Source organism: Cuculus canorus, chromosome 11 (genome assembly GCF_017976375.1).
Source record: "Cuculus canorus isolate bCucCan1 chromosome 11, bCucCan1.pri, whole genome shotgun sequence".
Taxonomy (NCBI): domain Eukaryota; kingdom Metazoa; phylum Chordata; class Aves; order Cuculiformes; family Cuculidae; genus Cuculus; species Cuculus canorus.
This window is the reverse complement of record NC_071411.1, coordinates 16,880,185-16,902,857: the sequence shown is the minus strand read 5'-3', so window position 1 is coordinate 16,902,857 and position 22,673 is coordinate 16,880,185. Positions and strand designations below refer to the sequence as shown.

The 22,673-nt window shown below is 42.9% G+C and overlaps 1 protein-coding gene across 27 annotated transcripts in view; it reads right to left on the bottom strand.

Moving 5' to 3' along the window:
* The window catches only part of MAGI1 (membrane associated guanylate kinase, WW and PDZ domain containing 1), a 352,470-nt gene that overhangs the window by 54,019 nt on the left and 275,778 nt on the right, over positions 1–22,673 (bottom strand). For 14 of the 27 annotated variants that reach the window (XM_054076267.1, XM_054076261.1, XM_054076251.1 and 11 more), the window contains 8 exons: positions 21,463–21,673; positions 17,803–17,885; positions 14,524–14,562; positions 9,904–9,961; positions 7,569–7,657; positions 6,450–6,542; positions 2,628–2,810; positions 1,211–1,831 (listed from right to left, as the gene is read on the bottom strand). In XM_054076267.1, coding sequence (XP_053932242.1) covers positions 1,211–1,831; positions 2,628–2,810; positions 6,450–6,542; positions 7,569–7,657; positions 9,904–9,961; positions 14,524–14,562; positions 17,803–17,885; positions 21,463–21,673 — 1,377 coding nt within the window. The remainder of the gene's footprint in view (positions 1–1,210; positions 1,832–2,627; positions 2,811–6,449; positions 6,543–7,568; positions 7,658–9,903; positions 9,962–14,523; positions 14,563–17,802; positions 17,886–21,462; positions 21,674–22,673) is intronic. The other 13 variants (XM_054076272.1, XM_054076269.1, XM_054076268.1 and 10 more) reach the window with 4 other exon arrangements.

The following is a 22,673-nucleotide window of genomic DNA, read 5'->3' as shown; positions in this document are numbered from 1 at the left end:
CTGCAGTTTCCAGTACCCTGAGAGCATTAAATTTGGAACTGCAAGTGCTCTGTACTAAAATGGAAACACCAGGACCTTGAAGGAGGGAGGAAGGCAGTTCAAGGAGATTGATATGATATCTATCTAGCAAGGTGAGAGCAAAAGCTCAACATGTGGTTAGTATCTTGATTAAATTAATAAAAAAAAAAAAAGATTCAGCAAGCTTACCAGGGAACTATTTACTATCTTATTAAAACTAGGCTTTTATTTCCTCATCAAATCTTTTCATTATGCCTTCAAGGTATAAGGAGGATTATTAAATGTCAGCCACAATTCAAATAATTAATGTATGGTGTTACTAGATATATAAGCGCTCTGGAGGAAGATTAATAATAGCTGCTATTTTTCTTCCAAACGTATTTTCTCCATAATACATACATTAATCATGAGAACGCAGTGCATTTTTTAAACTTTTGTAGGACTGAAAGTCTTTAAGGAACTCATACTTTGAAAATTATATTAATATATTCTGTGCTCTGCCTTTTCAGGTGACTTTACACTTACTCTGTGCAAGGAAAGCATTCCTGCGGATGGGCTGACCCCATTGAGAGGTTACCTGCCATCCATGCTCCCACACGGGCTGCAGACATGTAGGGCGGTTTTCGTACATGCTGGTGGCCTCAGCAATGCAACCAAAAAGGAGCTCGGCTCCTAACTGCTCCGTAAATACATATGTCCAGAACTAACATTCAATTGCTTACAACTTGGAGAATTTTAATTGCCTCATCTATGCTGAAGAGTATCCCAGGTATAACCCTTCCATAGTGAAAAGTCATTAGATATCTGATTCTGAACACTGCAAATTACAGAATGCATTACCAGCCTCTTCCATCTCTCAAAACAGCTCAAGAAAAGTCTACATTCTATTTAAAATAATTAAATTTTACAAGCATGAGACCAGAGTTTGTTATGTAAGTGAAGGCGTAGCCCCACCACACCTTTGTGCACTACCAGAACACGTCTGCACTGCATGTGTGCACGGGAATTATACACACATTCCCCAGTAAATAAATTTAACCATCTCTGTGACCTGGCAACTGCCAGCTTGGAGAAGTTCCTACACCTCAGGACAGAAACCATTTCTACTGAGAAGTTTAGGAAGCAGGTCTGTCATGACGTGCATTTCTTTTAAACTTTCAAGAAATGTTTTAAAGCAGTTTTGACAACTCACCTCCTCGCTGCACAAGCAACGTGACTTCACTTCCCTTAGGACATTCAATCAGCATATCCACCACCTGATTGTGTGTGAGGCTCTGCACATTCTTCTTGTTGACTTCGACTATAAGATCGCCCTCCTTCAGGCCGCGGCATCGTGGGCTGTCCACGATTTGTTTCACTCTTTGGCCACCCCCACCGGGACTGTCTGCTATAGTAAACCCAAAGCCCATAGGCCCCTTCACTATATGCACCGTTATGAGTTCAGGTTGTGTTGCTATCGAAGATGCCAAAGAGACCGTATCATTGGGGTAACCATGGGGTCCGTTGGAAGAGACCTCAGCCGGGCTGCTGGGTCTTGCTTCCTTTGTGCCATTTACTTTTCCTGTTTTACTACTGTGGCTCGCTGGGGAGTCGTAGTTTTCCTGCCCGTTCACAATGATTGGCTCTTTGTCCAAAATTGCCACGGATGTAACCAGGCTTGTGTTGGGATCATCGGGATCGAAGGGCAGGGGGTAGCCTCGGCACAGTTCGAGGTCCACACTGGCACCGATGGGGATGGACTGGAAGATTTTCACAACTTGAGCATGAGTGTGCCCCAACACACAGGTATCGTTCACACTGACTATGACGTCCCCTGCAGAGGATACAGAGAGAAATACCAAATGTATGTATTGTGCACCCCAGAGAGGTGAGGACCAGAGCCTGTGAACTGATCTGCAGCATCTGCAGGTACCACTCACAGGTGAATAGTAGCATTTAAGTACCTTTGCAAGAAAAAGGAGCGGTGACACTTCGGCATGCAAGAACTATCTGTACACAATGGATTCACTGCATAAAGTCTTTATGTATATAAATGTTTTTGAAAGTAAAAACAGAATTAGCTCATTAAAAAAAATATTAAATTCAAATGACAATATATGGCCCATTTAACAGCTATTTTGAAGCCCAACTCTCACTGTTAAACACTGTACTACACTGACATATGATAGAAACAAAGCTGAGAGCACGAGAGCTATAACAGAAAGTTCTCAAATACCAACTGCTCAAATATGGTATCATGTGTCACTTCTCAGCCATACTTTGGCCTGAAAACAAGGTATTGATTGAATTCTGACTCATGTTTTAACACTGGGGCTGCAATACAGGGACGTTTGATGTTGTGATGCTCCACCTGCAAGTGAGGAATTGTGACCGCGGGTGAATCTTAACAGGATTTCATCATGCTGGGCCTGATCTCTGGCAAAACACATTGTCCCTTGGCACATCCACAAAGGGAAATGCAAACTAGCCCACTCCTCCACCCTGTCCTTGGGAGTAGCTTGGGAGACAAGGAGAGAGGCACAGTAGATACAGAAGCAGCCCTACGAAAACACCGCAGTAGAAACATAAAACAAAGTGGTGGTAGTGATTTTGATTTAAAGTATCAGTACCTGTTTCCATTTTGCCATCCAGAGCTGCAGGACCATCAAGCACCAAACTTTTGATTTGGAGAAATTCATCTGGCTCATCCCCTCCAACGACGGTAAAACCAAACCCCCTGCTGCTTTTCCTTAGCTTGGTGTGGATGAACTTTCCTTTCAACTCAGAAGGGTTTCGTGTAAAAAAAGGTTTTCCTGTGTAGGAAGTTTGGAAAATCTATAAACAGGCAGGCAAGAGCATTTGATCCATTCTTCCTCTGCCCCTCCCCGCTCTAACAAGTACATGGACAAATGCAGCAGTGTACTGGGATGGGACTGAACTTCACCCCAGCATCCTCCCACCTCATCGCACTCCACCCATCTCCTTGGATCCATACATGCAGGAAAAGGAGTGAGCACAAATCTTAGTACCTGGTGCTTTGTTAGCTGTGGTTGTACACACAAAAGCCTCAAGGCTACAAAGGGGAAAACAGGGTGTAAGGAATCAAATACATTAAAGCTGGCAATGCTGGCATAGATATCTCATCTCTGTCTGGAGGTGCTTACACCCACACAGAGAAGAATGGAAGAGGGGGAGCACAAATGCCTCTTACAGGAGCCTGCAGCAAGCTTCTGCGGGAGCATCATTATATTTCTCACCACTTGGCCTCCTCCCAACCAACCCACCAAGCAGAAAGCAACTTCTGAGGTCTGGCAAGACAGTGCATAACCCTCTCCGCCCCATCAGCGCTACTACCCTGTGACCTCCTCCGGTGAAAAAGGGGAGGACGCTAATGTTGTTCTTCAGACACTGTTTGAAGTCTTTTCTTTTGCCTTTCTGCTCCTTGCCTGTTGTGGATGAAACACTGTCGTTGTGAAGTATGGATCAAAGAGCGACCCGGGACCAGAGTAGCTGTGTTGGAGGGCTGTTAATGCTCTCTGGGAGCATGGTTAAGAGGGAATGAGGTGCCCCAAAGACAAAAGCACATCCTTGGAAAGCATGTTGCACAGGCTCGGAAAAGGAATCATGGTTGCTGTACTTCACAGTGCCAACACTGAACATCTTTGCACTTTTAATTGTTTTTAGTGCTTAAAGGGGAAAAGACTGCGTCACTAAGCCCTCTGGTGACAGCTCCAGGATCAGCAGTGCATAGCGCTGCCAGGAGAGCTAGTGTACTTTCAAAACCCTCAGCAGCATTGCCGTGGGCCTCCGTTTAGAAAGGAGACTTTGAGGGAGAATGAGGGGATTTGAGACTTGTAAGCTTTTGAGTGAGGGGAAAAAAAAAAAAAGTATATTTGAAGATTATTCATGAGGGGGCAGTGTGAGGACTTGCAGTCTTCTGCCTTCGCACAGAAACGCAGTAATCCTGCACATCATGGGCAGATGCTCTGTTCAGCCCCCAAGCTGCCAAAAAGCCCCAACTATCAAAGCACAACCCAATGTCTCAGCTAACAAACACGGCCGAGAGGCAGCATGCAGCGAGGCTTGGTCTTGTGCTGATTCCTGGTTCGAAAGACAAGCAGAACAAGCAGAGCTTGCCAGCAGCTGCCTACAAATACAGGAAGAACTCGCCCTGTAGTAACAGGATAGCAGCACTACAGGGTATGTCCCACCTACAGCATTTGGAAGGGGATTGCATTTTAAATGAATGTACCTACAAAACCCCAGCTGAGAGAGCAGTGCTAGGGGCACAGGGAGAGGTCCTTGTGCCCATGTCCCCACCAGCAGTGCCATCAGTGGGAGAGAAGGAAAATCCTGGGCACAGCAGGGGAGGGACAGGAAAGCTGGAAATAGCTGCTGCAAATGGGGGGTGAGAGAAGAGAAAGGAAGAGGAAGGAATGAAAGAGAGGAGGAGTCATCTGTGGGTACCAGGAGATGTCGCTCAGAGTGAGGATGAGACAGGCTAATGCTCTCCTATACCACTGCTGCAAATTTTGGTGGCTGGCAGCCGGGAGCGGGTGGAAAGCCAAGTGAGGCTTCCTACATCAGCACCTGCATGACAGGTCCTTTGCACAATCATGCATGGATGCTTCGGCATCCCTTCCTCCGCTTGACCACGAAAGGCACTCACAGATGCCTGCCTGAGGAAAACCAGCATTTTTGAGGCATTCGGATGAGATGCCTAACCCCAGACGCCTGGTGGTCAGGTTACCATCCCAAGAGCTCCCCTGCTTTTCCTTGCTGTAAGTCTGGATTACTCTGTACTCTAATATTCCTTGGGAATGCATTGGAGGCTTTGGATACTGTTAAATTCAGCATGCTTGTTTTGGAAGGGTCTAGTGCCACCTGCACCTGGCTCTTAACAGCAGGAAAGGCAGCCCAGGAGAGCGGTACACCTACCAGGCTCAGAATCAGAAACCGCGGCTGACCTGCACAGCAAGGAAGTGTTTCCCAGCTCCTGGGATCAGCCTCCCCCGGCTGCTCCCAGCTCTGTCAGGATGATGTGCTCCAGTCAGATTCCCTCTCTCCCACCTTTCCCAGCCTCTGATTCCTGCAGACCCGGGCAATGCCACTCACTTGCTATGCAATTTAGATGTAGCCAATGTCCTTTGCTTCAAGGACTTCAAAGCCTACTTACAAGCACTTGTAACCTGAGAGCATTTGTACTGCAACAGGTACAAGTGGAACTCTCTGTCCTTGCTGGCAACCTGGTCGGGCAATGTTTCAGCTCATGCTGCAAATTCAAGAATGATTCATGTCCTGTCTGGTTAGTCATTTAAGACAAGCGACTGGTCTGTGGGCAGTTGTCTATACACAGACCACTGACACTAATAAATAAGGCTGTAATAGCCCAAAATGCCTAAACACACGTCAACTTCAAAGCAGGCCTGCAGTATTTGCATCTATTATCATTGCCGCCCCATGCAGAACTTCCCAGAGGAGCTTCAACTCAGAAAGAGGATGTAATTTGCCCCTAATGTGTGGCCAAAGTGCTTGTGCTTCTTCACCCTCTGTTACTGCAGAAAGTCAGATTCAGCACAAAGGCCTGGCAGGTCTGCAAAGCTCCCCAAATGGCAGAGGACCTCCTTCTTCTGGTGTTTCCCCAGCTCCTATTGCTCAGAATTTTCATTTGTATTCAAAGCCCACAAAAATGAAAATCCATAAAGGCGCAAGCCAGATTGCTCATAAATGCAATCAAGACACCCAAGGTCCTGCCAAACCCTGCCGACAACTTATGTACATCACAGCTCCCAAACACACTGACAAGTTTCCAGGGCTCTCAGACTACTTTAACCTGAAACTCTATCTGTCCACAAATGCAGACATGGGATGACATTCTCTTTGGCTCTCAAACTAATCGCGACCATGTTAATGCACATCTGCGTCTTAATCACAGTGTAACGTAGTGAGCTTTTGTGCAGCTTTTTTTTTTGGAGGGAAGATCGACCTGTGTGAACGTTAAGAAATCTCTGCACTCTATTTTATTATAACAGCCACATTCTAAACTCGGTAGAGTTTAGATGATGTATAAGCCTAATCCTTGAGCACCCATACAGCTCTGTAGAAAAAGGTCTCTTCCTACTTGCACTTGCATCCACAGCAGTTGCTATTAAATCCCACCGATGTCGTAACTCATGTTTTCACTATGCCTTTTCAAAGGCTTGTAACACTACACAGAGAATGGCCACAATCCATTTTTCATGCACAAAATCTCATTTGCCTCTCACATTTGGCAACAAATGCAGTCTCAAAACAACTAGTCTCAAAATCTGGGGGGAATTCAGATAAGCAGGCACATGCCCTGGTGCGTGACACTACTAATGGTGGTACTCAATTTGTTGCTGGCTGAAGGAATTTCATTCTCAGGAAAAAACCTTGCAGCACTTTTACAGCCGGTTTAACAAGGTTGTTACCTTGCACTGGTGCTTCCCGAACTGCCTCTTGGTTGTTTGAAACATGGTTTGGAGCAGCGGGTGGTGGGAGAGATGGACACTCCTCTGTCCATTCTAGAGAGGGCAGAGAGGGAAATGTTACTCGTTTCACAACAGCACTATGAGCTCCTGCACATATACACACTGGGTGTGTGGGATTCAAGGAGAGGGGATGTGAGAAGCATGGCAAAAGAGGAAACAGAGTCACAGACAGAGGTAATAAAAAGAATGGGACATTCAAAAAACAGTTGTGAAGCCTCTATGTCCAGGTCAACTGATGCATCTGCTGGGACACCCTACCTCGCGCTCAGACTTGGGACTCGATTAGCATCTAAGTGGTCTATATGAGATGTATTCCCCATGGCACTCATGGCATCTAAGTAGAAGAGCTCGTGTTGCACGAAATGGTTGCAGAAGGAAGGTTGAAACCTAAATTATTTTCCCCTTGATTAATAACTGTTGTGCAATAACTTGGTGTGAATGCTACGAAAGTACCAAAACAAACCCAAATGTCATAGGCCCCTCACTGCAGTTGGGCTGCATTCAAAGGGGGGGAGGAGGGGAGACTAAAAAGAAAAAAAGGAGAATGAAGAGAAAAATAAGTGTTTTGAAATAATGAAATTACTTCAGACATTAGAGATGGACAACATCCAAAGGTCTTGGGCTAAGAAGTCTCTCATGCAGGGAGGTTTCTCTATCGCACATGTATATGCCCACTACTCATCCCTCTTGACAGCCTGAGTTAGAGTGCAGCCTGGAACAACAGCATCAGCTACACTGAGCAACTTAATGAAGCAGATTAAAGAGGGAAAAGTGTCTTTTCATTATTTCTGGGAAGGCTCAAAATTTCCCAGAAATAAGGGACATTAACAGAAAAATCTCAGTTCTTTACAGTGGTGAAAGCTACTAAGTTTAAGTGATTATACGGTTCAGATTTTCTCCTTTGCTGCATCTTATGTGAACCTTTCCCACACATGTCATTGTGCCTTTAAATGCTAAGGCCCAGAAGGAAGGACAAAAACATTGGCATGGTGCTGCCAAGGTGCAGAGAGCACGCTCTGTCAGGAAAACCCCAACCATCACGCCCTCCGTGGTGCCAACCTTCGGGTGGCTGTTGCTGTTGCTCAAGCTGTTTCTTCCTCTTTGCTTCAAGGACTGGGTTTTCATATTGTGTCTTCCGGTTGATGTGGCTGGAGATGAAAGAGAGCAATGAATTAGGAAACCCTTTTTATGACAAGCAATGATGACCAGGCACGAAATTCCTTTGAGGAAAGAAGTAAAATATGGAACAAACCCAACAGCAGTGTATGTGGAACAAGGCTCACCCAGTTGTGCCAAAAAGCATATATAGGAAAGCAAGTGGATCCCAGTGTTGGTACGGTATCTTGAGTAGGAACGGCTAATTCCTTCAAATATATTACCTTAGTGATCTATCTGTGAAAAATGAGATTAAAGCAGAAAAGGCGCTCTATCTGACTGCATATTAAAAGACAGGCCTACATCACCCCTGCATTAATCAGATTCCCAGAGGTGCAGTCATTCCTTGGCTCATTGAAAACAAAACCCAACAACTGGTCGCATCTGTCAGATATCTGATCAATGCACGCTATTAACAGAGTGTCTTAAAAATATCTGTGGGGATGCAGGCTATGAGCTGAAAAGCCGGGCTTCAAATAGGTAAAAAATATATTCAGAATCAGCCACCAGCAAAGGTTTCCAGTGGCAACCAGCAGCTGGTGAAACTTCAGCTGTCCTCCTTGGAGGGGCATCAGGCAGCTTTTGACTCATACGAGATGTTCAGAGTTAATACTTCCTACCAGCCTCAGGATGAGGGAAAGCCAGCACAGCTCCAAACACAGCAGACAAAGAGGGCGCTCTGCACAGCATTAACTATTTTATGGAAGGAAAGGACAGTCACTGGCAATAGATGCTGGGGTGGTGGGGAAGAGACTGGGGACTCTGTGGCTGCACTGGAGACGAGCTGCTCATCAACCCTTCAATCCAATGACAACTTTTCAATCGTGATTTTATTTCAGCAGAGAAGCAGGTAGATCTTAGAAAATGACATCAGCTTAAAGCCCACCTTTGTATCCAAAGCAAAGTCTCTTGTCCCATGTGTCTCTATCAGCCCCCACGAATCAACCGAAAAAAACACTTTTTCCAAGTTAATTCTGACAAAAGCGCACTAGATAGTTATGTGCAGAATTTTTTCTGCTGAAGCTCAATATTAAATCATTGGAAAACTATTTAGCTAATCAAATAAAAACATTTTAATGAGTTCTGTAAAATTTCCAATTTCAAGATATCTTCAGAAAGTTAAGAAAAAATCATAACTCCTTTAAACATGATATAAACTTCTTCAGGATAGAGTTGTTTCTCACTAAAAACTATTATGCAGTAATAGAGTGCCTGAATTGGCAGGGACAAAGATAAATGCTCAAATTATAAGCATCTTGCTAGCTTACGGATAGTAAGTAAAATAAACTTATAACTCATTGCTGTTACTTTTCTATTTAAATTCATCACTAAGGAGTGCCACAAAACTAATGGGCATATACATATAAAGTGACAGGAAAAAATGCTGGAAAGACCTCTTGGCTTGGCATTTAATAGCTGAAAAATATTCTTGATGTCTTTGGTAAATAAATGTCAAGCCTTAATTACACAGTTTGCTAACCTTGTTTCCCTAGGCACAGATGGCAGGGTCAGACACGAGCCAAAGCAGACAGAAACTGTATTCCATGTCTATTCTGAGGGCTATCATAAGCCATCCTACTAGACAGGAGTACACACATAATTAAAAATTCATTTTATGGGGTCAGTGATGAAACAAAACGCAGATCTCTGGTTTCCCAAGGGAGTGATCTGACATCCACATAAAGAAGAAGCTGTTCTAATTCCAGAGAGAGGCCCATTAAACCTGTAATTCTAGTCACAACGCAGCCAGTGCAAGAATCTCTGCTGCGGCTGTTTGGTCACACAGGCTCACCCATTCCTCTTTTGAACACCTGATTTGTAACTGAATCGGTGGTCTGCTTTGCGCACCCGTATTTTGATGGTAACACTAAACAAAGGGGATTGAGCTCAGTTGACTGCAGATTTGTTAATATTTTCTGGACGAAAGTATTTTGTGAGGTACTGGAGCTCTTACACGCCCCCACCTCGGGGTTCTCCTGTCTCTCCTGAGCTCACCCCCACACCAGGGTGCTCCTGCCTCCTCTGAGCCCACCCCCGCCCCAGGGTGCTGCTGCCAGAGCCCACCAGGCGGGCAATGGCAAGATAGGGCAGTCCCCCCCAGCCCCTATAGCATCCCCCAGCCTGTATAGGGGCCAGTGGCTCTTCCTCTTTGGTATGAAATACTACTGCAAAGCACCCTGATTGCTGTAGAGGAAAACCTTCCTCTGCCCGACAGCCCGAACCGAAGAGCAGCACTTACTCTACATAGTAGACACCATATACAGGATCCTCAATTTTCTCCCAACCAGCAGGCAACTCTGGAAATAGAAAAAGCACTACTGAATCCTCCAATGCAGTTTTAATTCTGACAAGGAGCTGCTCCTGCTCAGCAAACAAAACTCATCAGTAGCTTGAACTTCACTTTAAACACTTCTCAGAACAACCACAGCCTCCTTGTAAAGGCTGGCAGAGCATGGCACCAACGTCATAGATTGTCCAACCAGTGCCGGGTTAGCAAACCTGTGGGCAGATGCCCGTAAAATCAATTTTAGATTTGCTTTTTGCATTGAATGAACAAATGATCAACAAATTTTCTATCTGGGAGTGCCTCCAGTACCCTCCTAGCTTCACCATCATGGGCAGAGTGGCCTCGGAGGGAGGCATCCAGTGGAAGTCAATGCAGGCAATGGGTCACAGGCATTTTAACACCAGCCTATGAAAAGGGGTGAGATTATGGCAAGCAATTGTAGCACGTTAACAGAGAGACCCCTTTTCTCTCCCACACCAGTGCTGAACCATTTCTGGTCACCACTGCCAATAAAAGTAGGATTTTCGACCCATTTCTTAGGGATTTACACCACATTGCTCAGCCATGAGTCCAAAGCAAAAGTGCATCCTGAAATAGGACAAAGTGAATTTAACGCAAACGCCCGGCATACGGAACCCACTGAAGTGGGGATGGCACACAGAGACGTATTCACTGCATACATTGTCAAAAACACATGTAACAGAGATTTCCTTTTGTAATTAGAATAATTAACAAAAAACAGTTCTGAAGATGAAATTAACATTTGAAAACGTACCCACTTTTGTTCCTGTTGATTTTCTAGACTGCATATAGAACTTTAACTATAATTAGTGAATGAATTAAAAAATTAAAATCTCTTCAAGCATCCAAAAGAGGGTTATTAAAGCAGTACGTATTACTTAGGGGCCTGATCCATGTCCCACTCGCTTAAGCACAATGTTCCTTTTGGCTGTAGGTACTGAAATAATCATCCTATTAACGATACAGAGCGGTGTCGTTACGCAATATGGTGAATCAACTTGAAAGAAGGTTCCACAATGCAATGGAATGTGCAAGTGTGGTTCTTGTCCCACAGACTGTATACATATGTTTAAATGAAATAATAATCATTTTAAAAGCCATTGTCAGATAACACAAGTTTAAATACCCTATGCAAAATAATTCCTCAAAATTTATCACTAAATTGACGAGACACAGTAAATAGTCTACATTTGGTTTTTATCAAATGCAAAGATGTATTTTCATTCTTGACATCAATTGCTGAGCCAATACAATCAACAATGGCCCATTAATTAGATTAAGTGCAACTACCTAGTTCTACATATATAGACTTGAGCTATGTTGTCATAAGGATAAGAATATCTCCAGACTGGAGATTAACAGAATGTACACAAACACATGGACTAATTGCTCCAAGTTTATGTTTGTGTTCAGAATTGGCTGGAGATCAGATGAACCCCGTTGTCATGGGTTTTGCTCCACGTCTCCCTTATGTGCCATTATAAGGTAAGTTTTCCATTCTTATCATTATTTTATCCCTATTGAGTTTACCATCTTTGGATTCCTTGAGACATAAGCCATTAAATGCAAGCCAGTGCTAACATTGGGGCATGAAATTACTCCACAATTTTATCTGTAGAACGACCTGAAATAAGTGCTTCAGAAACAGATATTCCTTCACACGGTGCAAGTGTAAGAGAGAAAAAGAAAGCTAGAGGCCAATCTTGAAAGTCTTTTTGCAAAGGGAACTCTCAGATTTGCAAAGCTGTCCCACATGGTAAAACCACTGTGGGACTGGCTTAAAGAGTTTCAGTGCAATTAAATTAAGACCTAGCATTCGATCAGGACAATTGCAAGTTGTGGCAGCCATGTAATTCTTTGCACTATGGTGAAATGGAACAGTAAAGAGAGCAAGCTGGGGTGAAAGGGGGGAAAAAGAATGTGGAAAGGGAGAAGTAATGCACAAATGCCTTAAAATGAGATTTTGACAATTTTTCAAGCTAAATATCTTGTACCTATTTTGGACTACTAGGTGGTTGGTTTTTTTAATTTATTTTTAAAGCTCAAATAACAATGTTTTGCTTTTCTTTTGTTCACAAAAAAAGTTTTGGTATTAAATTTTGGGGTTTGTTTTATTTTAAAGAATTTTCATGGAAAGTCAGAAAACCAGCACTCTCCTAGCCCTAAAAATGGTGTTGCGCCAAAATTTTTCCAGTTTTCTGTCTCTGCAGCTTTCCATTTTAGGAACACATTCCTATTTTTTCAGAAGTAACAATACACAAACCTGTAGCTTTCAACACATTACTTGTTGATTATGCAGAGGCTCTTTCCAACTTTCAAAAGCCTCTGAAATTTCTCTAAAGCAAAAGGCAATATTCTCTGTAGTCACACTGCACTTCTTTAAATTATTTATCTTCCTTCTCTACCTCTCCTGCCAAACCGGAGACGACCCAGAGCATCAGATTTTATCACAAATATAAGATTTCCCAAACCATTCTGCATCACTAGGAATCTGAGTGAGCACTATGGTTTTTATTTTGGAGCATCCATGCGGCACTGCAGTCTCAGAGCATTTGTCAACAGGTGAATTTAGTCGACAAATACCCAATTTTACACTTTCAAGCCTGGAATAAATACATGGATTCCTACTGAGAGGCTCTTCTTTAGATGCTCTTTACTCCTACTCAGATGCTCTTTTGATCCCAGAGAAAGTATGGATGGATTCCTAAAAAAGAACTTCTTCAGTCACCAGGGATTTTAGTTGCACCTTTACATCACTATAAAGGACCTGGAGACAATTTCAGAATACTCGGCTCTTACTTCTCTCTGTGAGCCCAGGAAGATTTGCCCAAGCGTATGTCAAATTCTACTCCAACGAATAAATTTCTGCGTACTTTTGTAAAACCTTCTGTTAAAAAAGAGAGGTGAAGAATTACTCCGTAACCAACCCACCTCCTTGGGAATCAAGTTGTGCAAATGCTTTGAGGTTTTATTTTCTTATATTTAGAAAAGAAACTGTTAATCAATTAAGGAGTTAAATATCTGGCAACAATCAGTTCATACTAATCATGAGTACGGATAGTGAACAGGCCATAAGTTCTCATGCTTCCTCCCTAAAGCTGCTGAAACCAACTAAGCTATCTGAAAATGTCTTTCTTTACGCTGCAATATTTGCATCTCAACAGCATATTGATGGGCCATGAGCTCAATAAAGCTTATCTGCATTAAAACAAACGGAACATCTCATGATGTTCCAGCAAAACACGTGTGCATACGAGTGCCTGCAGAACCAAGGTCAGGCTTATCAATTAATGAATTTCCCTGCATCCATTTTTTCAGCTCTTCTACTCTTGCACTAAATCCTGATATCAGACTGAAAGAAGGGAACATCTCCATTTCATTATTGCTTCTGAGTTTGCTCTGAGTTTTTTAACCTCTCTCTTATTTTGAGTCACTCTTTGTGAAGACCCTCTTGAGAAATCTTTGCAGGTCATTGATATGCATCCACCTACTTCTGATGCTTCTTGGTCTGCAGCCGATTATTTGTATGAGCTGCGCATAATGCTAATGTACCACTAAAGTGACTGTATCCTTTGTTAAATTGCTATTTATTTCAAATTCTTGCACTAAAAGAAGTGAGGCTTTCACCCCTATCCCAGGCATATTATCCAGAAGAACAGTTGCTGGAGTAGCGTTAAAAGTCCACTCAATAGCTGCTGGATGCTGATGCCATATCAATCACACAGAAGAGGGAAACACAATACACTAACTTGCAAGTCATAACAGAAACCAGTTTAATTCTCTGCTAATACAATCCTCCCGTATGCAGAACTATAAACTGTAAATATAGTCCTCTTTAAAAGTAATAATAGAGCTGGTGGAAATAAAATCCTACGCAACCTCTTTTGCCTTTCAGCTTTCCAAGTGCACTAGAGCATAACTGAACAGAAATAACAACTACCTCCACCATCAGTAGAAACAGAATGATTAGATATCAAGACAGCATTCTTCAGAAAAAAAGATGCAGCAAATAAAAGTGCACCACACCATTGAAACTCATCTGTTTATAAAATCATCTACTGAGGCAAAATTTTCAGCTGCTTCATTCACAAGCTCAGAAGAAGCAACCTATGTAATATGTAAACGTTCTAAATCGGACTTTACTTCTCTTGCCTGGGGGATCTTTGACCCCAATAAAAAACCCAAAAAAACCCCATTGTTAGCTACTCGATTTCAACTTTGGCATCTATAAGCTCTTTCCTGGAACCAGTGATGCCAATGAAAAAAACCCTGACTTCTGCAGAGTCCAGGAGGAAGCAACTTTAAACAAACTTTGCAAGATTAAGGCTCTCCAGCTTTCTTCAAACTCTGAATCAGTGAGAAAAACACTGTAGAACTGAAGCTAGGGGAAGATTAATGCTTTGTGTGCTAGGGAAGTTTTGCTGATAAGCTAGGCTTGTTGAAATAAAAAAACTGAAAGATGTAAAATGATACGAAGAAGAAAGCAAGTAATTAAAGGCTTAAAACAGTGCAGTTGAAGTCAAACATCAAAACGAGAGATGGATGATTTACCTAGTTCACTGTCCAGTTCCTCCGTGTGTACCCCTTCTTCTCCAAGGGAAGAGCAGTAAATGAGACAGAAAAAATTAAAAGAAAATTTCAGATACCAGCACCAAGCAAGAAATTCCCTCCAGCAAATAGCAGAACCGGCACTAATTTTCTACAGACCGAGCCCAAGCTTTCCATTTACCACACTTCAACATTCGGAATATTGATGGATCTGATGTAGATAATGAAAGAACTGGTTCTTGCATTCTCAAAATACCTGTATCAATTGTCTACTTGCATGCCACAGTTTGATATGGTAAAGTAATATATTTGTGTTGTTCTCATTGTGGTGAAGTTTCTCCCTCAGATCTGCACGGTCTGACCTTCACAATCCGTTCTGTAGACACATGGATCTATCAGAAGGCCAGACCTGAATACTAAAGAAGAAATCTGAGAGGAAAACCTTGCCTCTAAATAAGAATTAATGTAGCAAGGCTTACAAGAAAGTATCTAAATTTATGTGCATACAAGGTCCAATTGACTTCACTGCGACTACTGAGATGATTTAAGACAGACATGAAGCAAAGCGCCTTGCTTAACTGGAGGCAACGGTCCACGCTAAAGTCCAGATGCACTGGTGAGGCACGCACAGGAATGCACCAGTTTTAGTGGGGCACCCGGGACAAAAAGATAATTTTCCAAACACACAAAGCCATCAATATTCACTTTTGCTCCATTTATCATTATCTGCTCCATATTCATAAGGTAACAGTGATAAAGATGATTAAAGTATTGCTAGCCTATAAATAATAATAATGCAGTCTGAATGTGAAGGATGATGACAAAAACAGAACAAAGCTGGTAAAAACAATCTTGGACCTAATACAGTGAAGCATGAGCCATGTAAATGAACAACAGAAGCAAACAGATGTAGTGTCACAGCATTGCTTTTGAAAGTTTGGACACCTAAATTACCACTGTTCTACCAAAGCAGTTGTTTAGGACCATTAGTGTGAAATATGAATTGCAATTCCCTTTGATAGCCCTATACAACTTCAAATAACCACAAACGTGTTAGGGACATATATCCTTAAGAAGAAAGAACACAAATCCTCATGAAGAAAGAACACAAGGCAACTGCACCCAAACAAGTCTGAAACAACATCTGATATTTATAAAAACCACAAACAGGATGGGATTTAGCCTGAAAACCTGAGCACACACACATACACGCAACAAACAAGACAGAGGAGGAGTCCCACTGACTTCAGTGGAAATACACTCAACAGCAACCCTTGCCAAAAACGTCCAGCTACTATGATGCAGTAAAAATAACCTTCGCTCTTTTTTGTATTCACAGTGTTTCCTGAGATTTAATTATTCTTACGTGCAAAGCGAGATCAGAGCAGTCAAGCAAAACAGTGCAGAGCACTGCTGTGCCTATGAAGCAACTGGTTTAACTACTGAATGCTAAAAATAATGTTCAATAATGAGCAACTTGGTGGATGAAATGAAAGGGTGTGGTGGAAGATGAAATTAGCTGATTTTAAGGACCTGATAAACAAAAATGCCACTACTCTGCAAAAATTAACCTATTTGAATATAAAAGTACTAGCGGTAAGTTTCTAATCCAAATAAAATAAATTGTTCCGATGTTTGTTTTTTTAATTGCTAAGAGGACAAGAGAAAGACTTTTCTTCTGTGAGGAGACTAAAACCATTGAACAGAAGACCTTAGTCACCCACTGCTGACCCATCCTAGGGCTGCTCCATGCCCTGGCTCAAATCACAGCACGAGGCACACTGACACACAGCAGTACTTGCTGCTTATTGGCATCATCAGAGCTATTGATGCAGTGAGACTTTTGCTGGTAGAGAGAGCCAGGACAGAAGCTGTACTTCAGGGAAAACTACCTTCTGAAAGAGAAAAGCTTATGCTGAGACTTAGCAACCCCCCCTTTAAATTGCCAGTAATGCTTAACTGCAAGGAGGAGGGAGCTTTGCCTGCATACGCTGTTTAATTTTGTTCCAGTTCTGATTACCCACTGACATATCCATTTTTAGGTGCAGAGCAAGGCCTTCGTTAATTCAGCTCCCTCCACTCACTCCTTGACAGACGACTTCAGTTGCTAGGGATGTCAGCTCAGTACACGCAGTTTTTGCCCCGGCTTTGCACATCCTTGTGGTTCGGGGCTATGTTGCAATTGATCACTTGGGAGCTGGTGACCTGTTTCATCACAGGAGTGAAGGTTGCACAGGCAGATTCTCACAGCCTGCAAATCCCACGAGTGAAAGGAAGCAGAGGCTGAAAAACGGCATGTGCAAAGACAGCGGAGGCCAAGTTTGAACCTACCAGTAAAAATGGATTTAGTTGACTCTTTTCCAAAATAAAATCATAGTTCTTATTGAGCTGACTCACACCAGTGGGAGGCTAATCTTGTTACAAAAACTAATTTTACAGTGACAGCACCAACACTAACAAAGTAAACCCTTCCATTTTTAAGATATGCCTACCATGATAGCGTTGTGCTAGCCAAAATAATACATCAGAAAAAATCACCTTTCCTGGTCAGTAGACCAAAATTTCCAGACTGGTCTTCCCCAACTTTTAAGTTATTTTCATCATGATTCACTTTTTCTTCTAGCATCTCCTAAGGGATGCAGGGAAAGAACGTCCTTTAGCAGTCCTGCCTGTGGCTGCTCTAAGTTGGACAGTGGCTTGCATTTCCAACATCTCAAGGAATACAAAATTACATCAGTGAAAAATTTCAGTGGCTAAAATCCGCGCTTTCAAGCGGACTTTGTTTTCAGCAATCATAACACTAAGTGAACTGCCAGAATTTAACAGTAGAAGTGAAGTAATTGAGTTATTTCTGCTCAAACAAGGAAATAATAATACAACTCTTTCAATTCATGTAAAGCAGGTGCTTGAAGTGCAACACAATGGAGCACGCAGAGACTCAGTTGCTTTCCTCCTACACAGCGATCCAAGGAGCAAACTTGTTAGTAAGCTTTGAGTCTTATTCAGCATCAGTGACTATGCAAATACCTTTGCAAAAACAAGAGGCCTTTTATTTCTAGGACCTCTGATTTTTATTAAATGATCTGCCACCTCAATGGCTATCTTAGATACACAGACAGTGATTCTACAACAACAGAATGGACACTGTGTCTATACACTTACAAACAAACCTTTTTTTAAGTATTTCTGAACATAGGTTATCAGAAAGGGGGAAAGTAAAGGAAGAAAGCCACCTAGAAATGGACCAAACACATTATTATTTCACTATTTTCAGTCTCTTACCATCATCTTCACATTCTTCTAGAGGCTTCTGCTGTTTGTTCAGGCACCGTGGATCTAGCCAAGACGTTGTTTTTGTGTTATGGCTGGAAACCAAAAATGGAAATATGACCTTTGTTAATAAAGCTGAACTGAAGTATCAGTGACATAAAAGTATATATCCTCTTTATTATTCAACAGACCTGAAGGCATACTTTTGCTTCAGAAGAAATGGCACTACAACTTGACATTTTGCAAACCAGTCTACCAAATCACAAGAATCTTGGCATTGAAAACACAAAGATAGAAAGTGAAAAAATCACAAATCAGCATTCCTGAGTGGAAAGATGCATGTGAAAGCTGCAATATTACAGAATCACAGAAGAATTTAGGTTGGAAAAGACCTTTAAGATCATCGAGTCCTACTATAAACCTAACATTAATTTCCGAAGTTTTGTCTGTGGTGGTTTGTTTCTTAATTCCAGGAGCTGCTTCTGAGTCTTTTGCCTCCTGACAAAAAGACAGTTCCTCCCTAAACCATGCAGTGACCTCTGTTCCTGCAGAAGACTTTTGACATTTGCCTAGATTTGACCCAAGCGTTAGTCAAAACCAACACTTCCAGTGAAAACTTTTTAATTACACAAAAACGTTCTGTGAAAAGCCTTTGATGGAAGTTGAAGAGCTTTACTTTCAACTCTTCCTTTCTGCAAGTCCCCTGATAGTATTGCGATGCCAGTCCCAGCGGTGATGGCTGCATAATAAACAGGCTTAAAATACATTTTCTAGAAATTATTTTCTCCCATAATTTCATCTGCATACAGAGACAGTCTTATAAAATAATGTCTCTTCTACAACCTGATGTCATTGTAGACATAACCTGCAAAGACAGCCCTCCCTCCAGTCTCTGGGGTATCGTTTATCTAGCTTAGCCTTTAACACCGCTTAACAGTTTAAAGTTTCAATACCGTAGTAATGCTATTTACTTCTCCTTCCAGGTCTCAGAGAGGTTTACAAACTTAACCTTAGCCTCACAACAGCCTCATGAAGCTGGAAATGTTGTAATGAGGGCTATGATCTCCGAGGAACTAACAACTGACCAGCACGCTTGTATTTTATTGCAAGACAAGGGGACTGCCCTGCTCCTAGGATCGCAGTACATAAATAAAAAGTCCTTGTTTTCTACATCCTGCTATCCAGCCCTCACAAGGCAGGATGAACAACTGCATTTAATCCTTTTGTATGCTTTGGAGCAATTAATCGCCAACAAGAAGACTGAATGGCAGAAATTCAGCAAGTCAGGCAAATTAACAGCAATAAAGCAGAGGGGTTCTGCCAATTTATAAATACGAGTCTGTAGTCTGGCTGGGAAAGAGGGCAGTGGGAGGAGAGAAAGGAAATATTTGCATATATCTTGCAACTTTGTCTGACGCACCAAAGGCTCCCAACAGCATGGTTTGCTGAGGCACAGAAAATTTAGCTGAACACCGTTCAGATCATACGCTCAGAGGGACAGAATTGTGTTAGACCCGTAAAATGCACAGATCCACACACAGGGTAACGAGGGACTGGGATACTTCGGGTAATGAAAATCCCAATTAAAGCAGCAGAGAAACGTATCTCAAGAGCCAAATTGCTTCAGCTACAAACCATCAGGATCAATTCTCTGACACGCAGCTTTGGTCCCACTGGACCTGTGCTGGTTCTGTGCAACCAGCTGATGTTCCCATACTGTTCCTTTCAGCATCCTGCCTTGATAACCCAAAGCGCTGTAGATGACGGTACAGACATCTGAGCCAGCACGGGTCCACACAGCTTATTAGCTTGCTCTCTTAATTTGATATAAATCAAACTAAATTGTTTCTAGGCTCAGGGTGTCCTCAGAATTAATAGAACTGCAGTAATTCAGCGCTGCGTCCACACTAACACGTTCTTGCATAAAATTAGCCCCTCTGTGCGCGTATCCTCAAAATGGCCAATCTGCACTGTGGGGAAAGAAGCAGTTGGTGTGCTGCCCGATTTCTGTGTCAGATAGTCATACAGCACGCTACATTTTCTCACCACTTCTCTGATTGTCTTGTGAAAGGTCTATCAAATCATTTAAGGTGCTACAGTCCTGCATTGCTAAGAGGACACACGCACACAGAGAGTGTAGCAGCTGTTTGGATGGGTTTTGGGGAAACTGGTGGCAGCAGCAGAAGCTTTTGCTGAAGAAGCTGTAAGGAAGGACAGCACGGGCCCAGGTGGGGAACCAAACAGAGCAACTGGCGGCTTGGGCAGCATTTAGTGCTCATCATGTGTCCTCTTCCAGGGAGGAAAATGGCAGGCAGGATGGGCTATTACTCAGGCTGTATTATATACATTAAAACCAGAAAGTGCAGCAAAGAATGAGGCTCCCTGAGGATATAATGAGGCGCAAACCACCATAGTCAGGATAAATAGGACAGTTCAGTTTCATCTGATAAGCAGCAGATGAGAATTAGCATTGTGCCTTCTAGACTTTAGCTTACATCAGGGGTTGGCAGAGCCTCTTCAGGTAATTGAGAGCACCCTGGAAAATGGCTTTTTACAGCAGCCCTCTCCCAGCTGCTGAAGAGTTGCTGTGGTGCTCTCAGTTGTTCCAGCTCCTCCAGTCTTCCGGCACTCTGCTCTTATGTATTGCCCTGACATTGCAGCCAAGGGAAAACCTGCTCTGATGAACCTTTCTTTGTCTCTGTCCCAATCCCCTGCTGATGAAGGAGCAGGACTGCTCCCCTTACTGCCCCAAGCCAGGCACAGTTCCCAGAGTACCAGAATGGGCATCAGCAGAGGGGGGTTTCTGTACTTGCTGGCTGCTGGTGTCTGGTGAACAGAGGATCCCAGTTTCCAAGACCACACTAAAGAGACCATCAAATACAAAATGAATTCCTCACCTACTTCCTCTACTTGGGCAGCTAAGGGCTTGTTTCAAAAGCTAATTGAATTTTAACATGTAGTTAAACTCTGTGCAAGAAATTTCTTTCGCTACCAGGTCCCATTTTACAAGTTACTCCTATCTCAATAAATCTAGACAAGTATAATTAGAGACTATTATTTACGGCATGAAAAAATCAATATCATCATAAAACTGCTGACAGCACTCAGCTCCTAGGCAACGACTGCAGAGCATAAGGCACTTCTTGCTTTTCCAAACTTACTGTGCCTGCTCTGCGCTGAGCTATGCCTTCTGCAATCCACTGGAGCATGTTAACACACTTGGCCCATTTGCTCTGACAAGAGGACAACACACAAAGTCCATTCCCTGGCTCTGCCGCTGCCTGAGCACATGACCGGAGGAATTCTCTCTGCTGCATTATGCACAGAGGCAGGCTCCAGAAATGAAGTCTCAGCCCTTTCAATTAGGAGCTTTCATTCCACCGGTGAAAAAAAATGGCCTATATTTTATAAGTGTCTGTTGCTTTTGTAACTACCCTCATAAAATGAGCAATTCCTCCTGCCTTTGAACTCAGGAGTAATTTGGATGTTAATCCAATCAGGAAATGCAAAACCCTTTCACAAGCAGTAAAGAACTTATAGCCTACAACATAACTGAACACACTAAATATTTAATACACACACACACACAAAATGCATCCATGGAGGTTTACTTATGCCCAGAGAGAGAGAGAGGGGTAGAGATGGAATTAGAATGAAAAGAATGTGCTTTACTCTATAAAATAGACTTCTCCATTCTCGGTGTAGGCCATCTCCCAGTTTTCCGGCAGAGGACCTAGGTTATCCTCAGCAGAAGGAGGTAGGTATTGAGGGAGGTTCTGAGATGGTTCCGTGGTGGGAACGTTGGTGTGGCTATCAATCGCGGACGGTGGGGCTGTCTCTCTTACGATATGCGTATTATGCTCGTCTTGGTCACCAGACTCTGCTGTAGAATAAACAAGAACAAATAAAATTGAAAATCAGTCTTTTTCTCCTCCCATTTGCCACCCTAGGTTTATCCTCACAGTTTTCCTTTCCTTGTTTTTTAGTTTCCAAGCCACAGCAACAGATGAACCGAGGACAGAGACTCTGCAGTCTTTTTGCCAGCAGGGAAGAGCCTGCTTTGCCCACACACTCTGCCAGGCAGACCCTCGCCAGCACACACCAGAAGCTGTGATCAGCTACTGTGCTCCCTCTAATAGGCCCTGCCGAGCTACCAGAGGCTTCCAACCTGTCTGAGGCCAGGGCTCACTGGTGCACTTGAGTTCAACAAGCTTCTGAGCAGGCTTACAGGTTTACTCCTGCAGTGCCGATTGTGGGACAGGGATTAGGAGAATAAAATTTCCTGTCTGAAGAATGATCTAAAGGGGAGATTTGTACAAGTGCAGAAGGTAGCCGGGAGCTCAAAGTCAACAGGCTAATGGTGAAGAGCTTTAGTGCAGTACATTTTTTTATATTAGAAATTAAATGAATGCCACCACCATACCGTATGTCCACGTGTTGCTGCTCACCAGTGCCTGTTCTAGCTGTCAGAGGAGGTTTATTCCACGGCTCATCACTGTACCCTTCAAGTCAAAGTCACTCAGGACTATTTTATGATGTATCTGGCCCTTCTGCCTCTAAGGAAACATTTCCGCTGCTTATGTCCATGCAGTTTTGAGCTGTATCCATGAAACACTACTGCTCCTTCCCACCATCCCTAACCAAAGCAAATGCTCTCCACAAACAAGGTCTGTGTCCCTAATTCCTTCACAGAGAGGTCTTGGCAACAACAAACAAGTTCTAAAATTACCCCTGAGTGTACCAAAGGGATTTCCTCTGTTTGGTTCTTGAAGCTGTTGAAAATTGATGACAGCGCTTCCAAACCTCCCGAGACCACCAGTCTCCAGTATACGCGGTGGGCAACAAACACGGTTAAAGAGAAATCAGTGCCATGCTATGCCAAG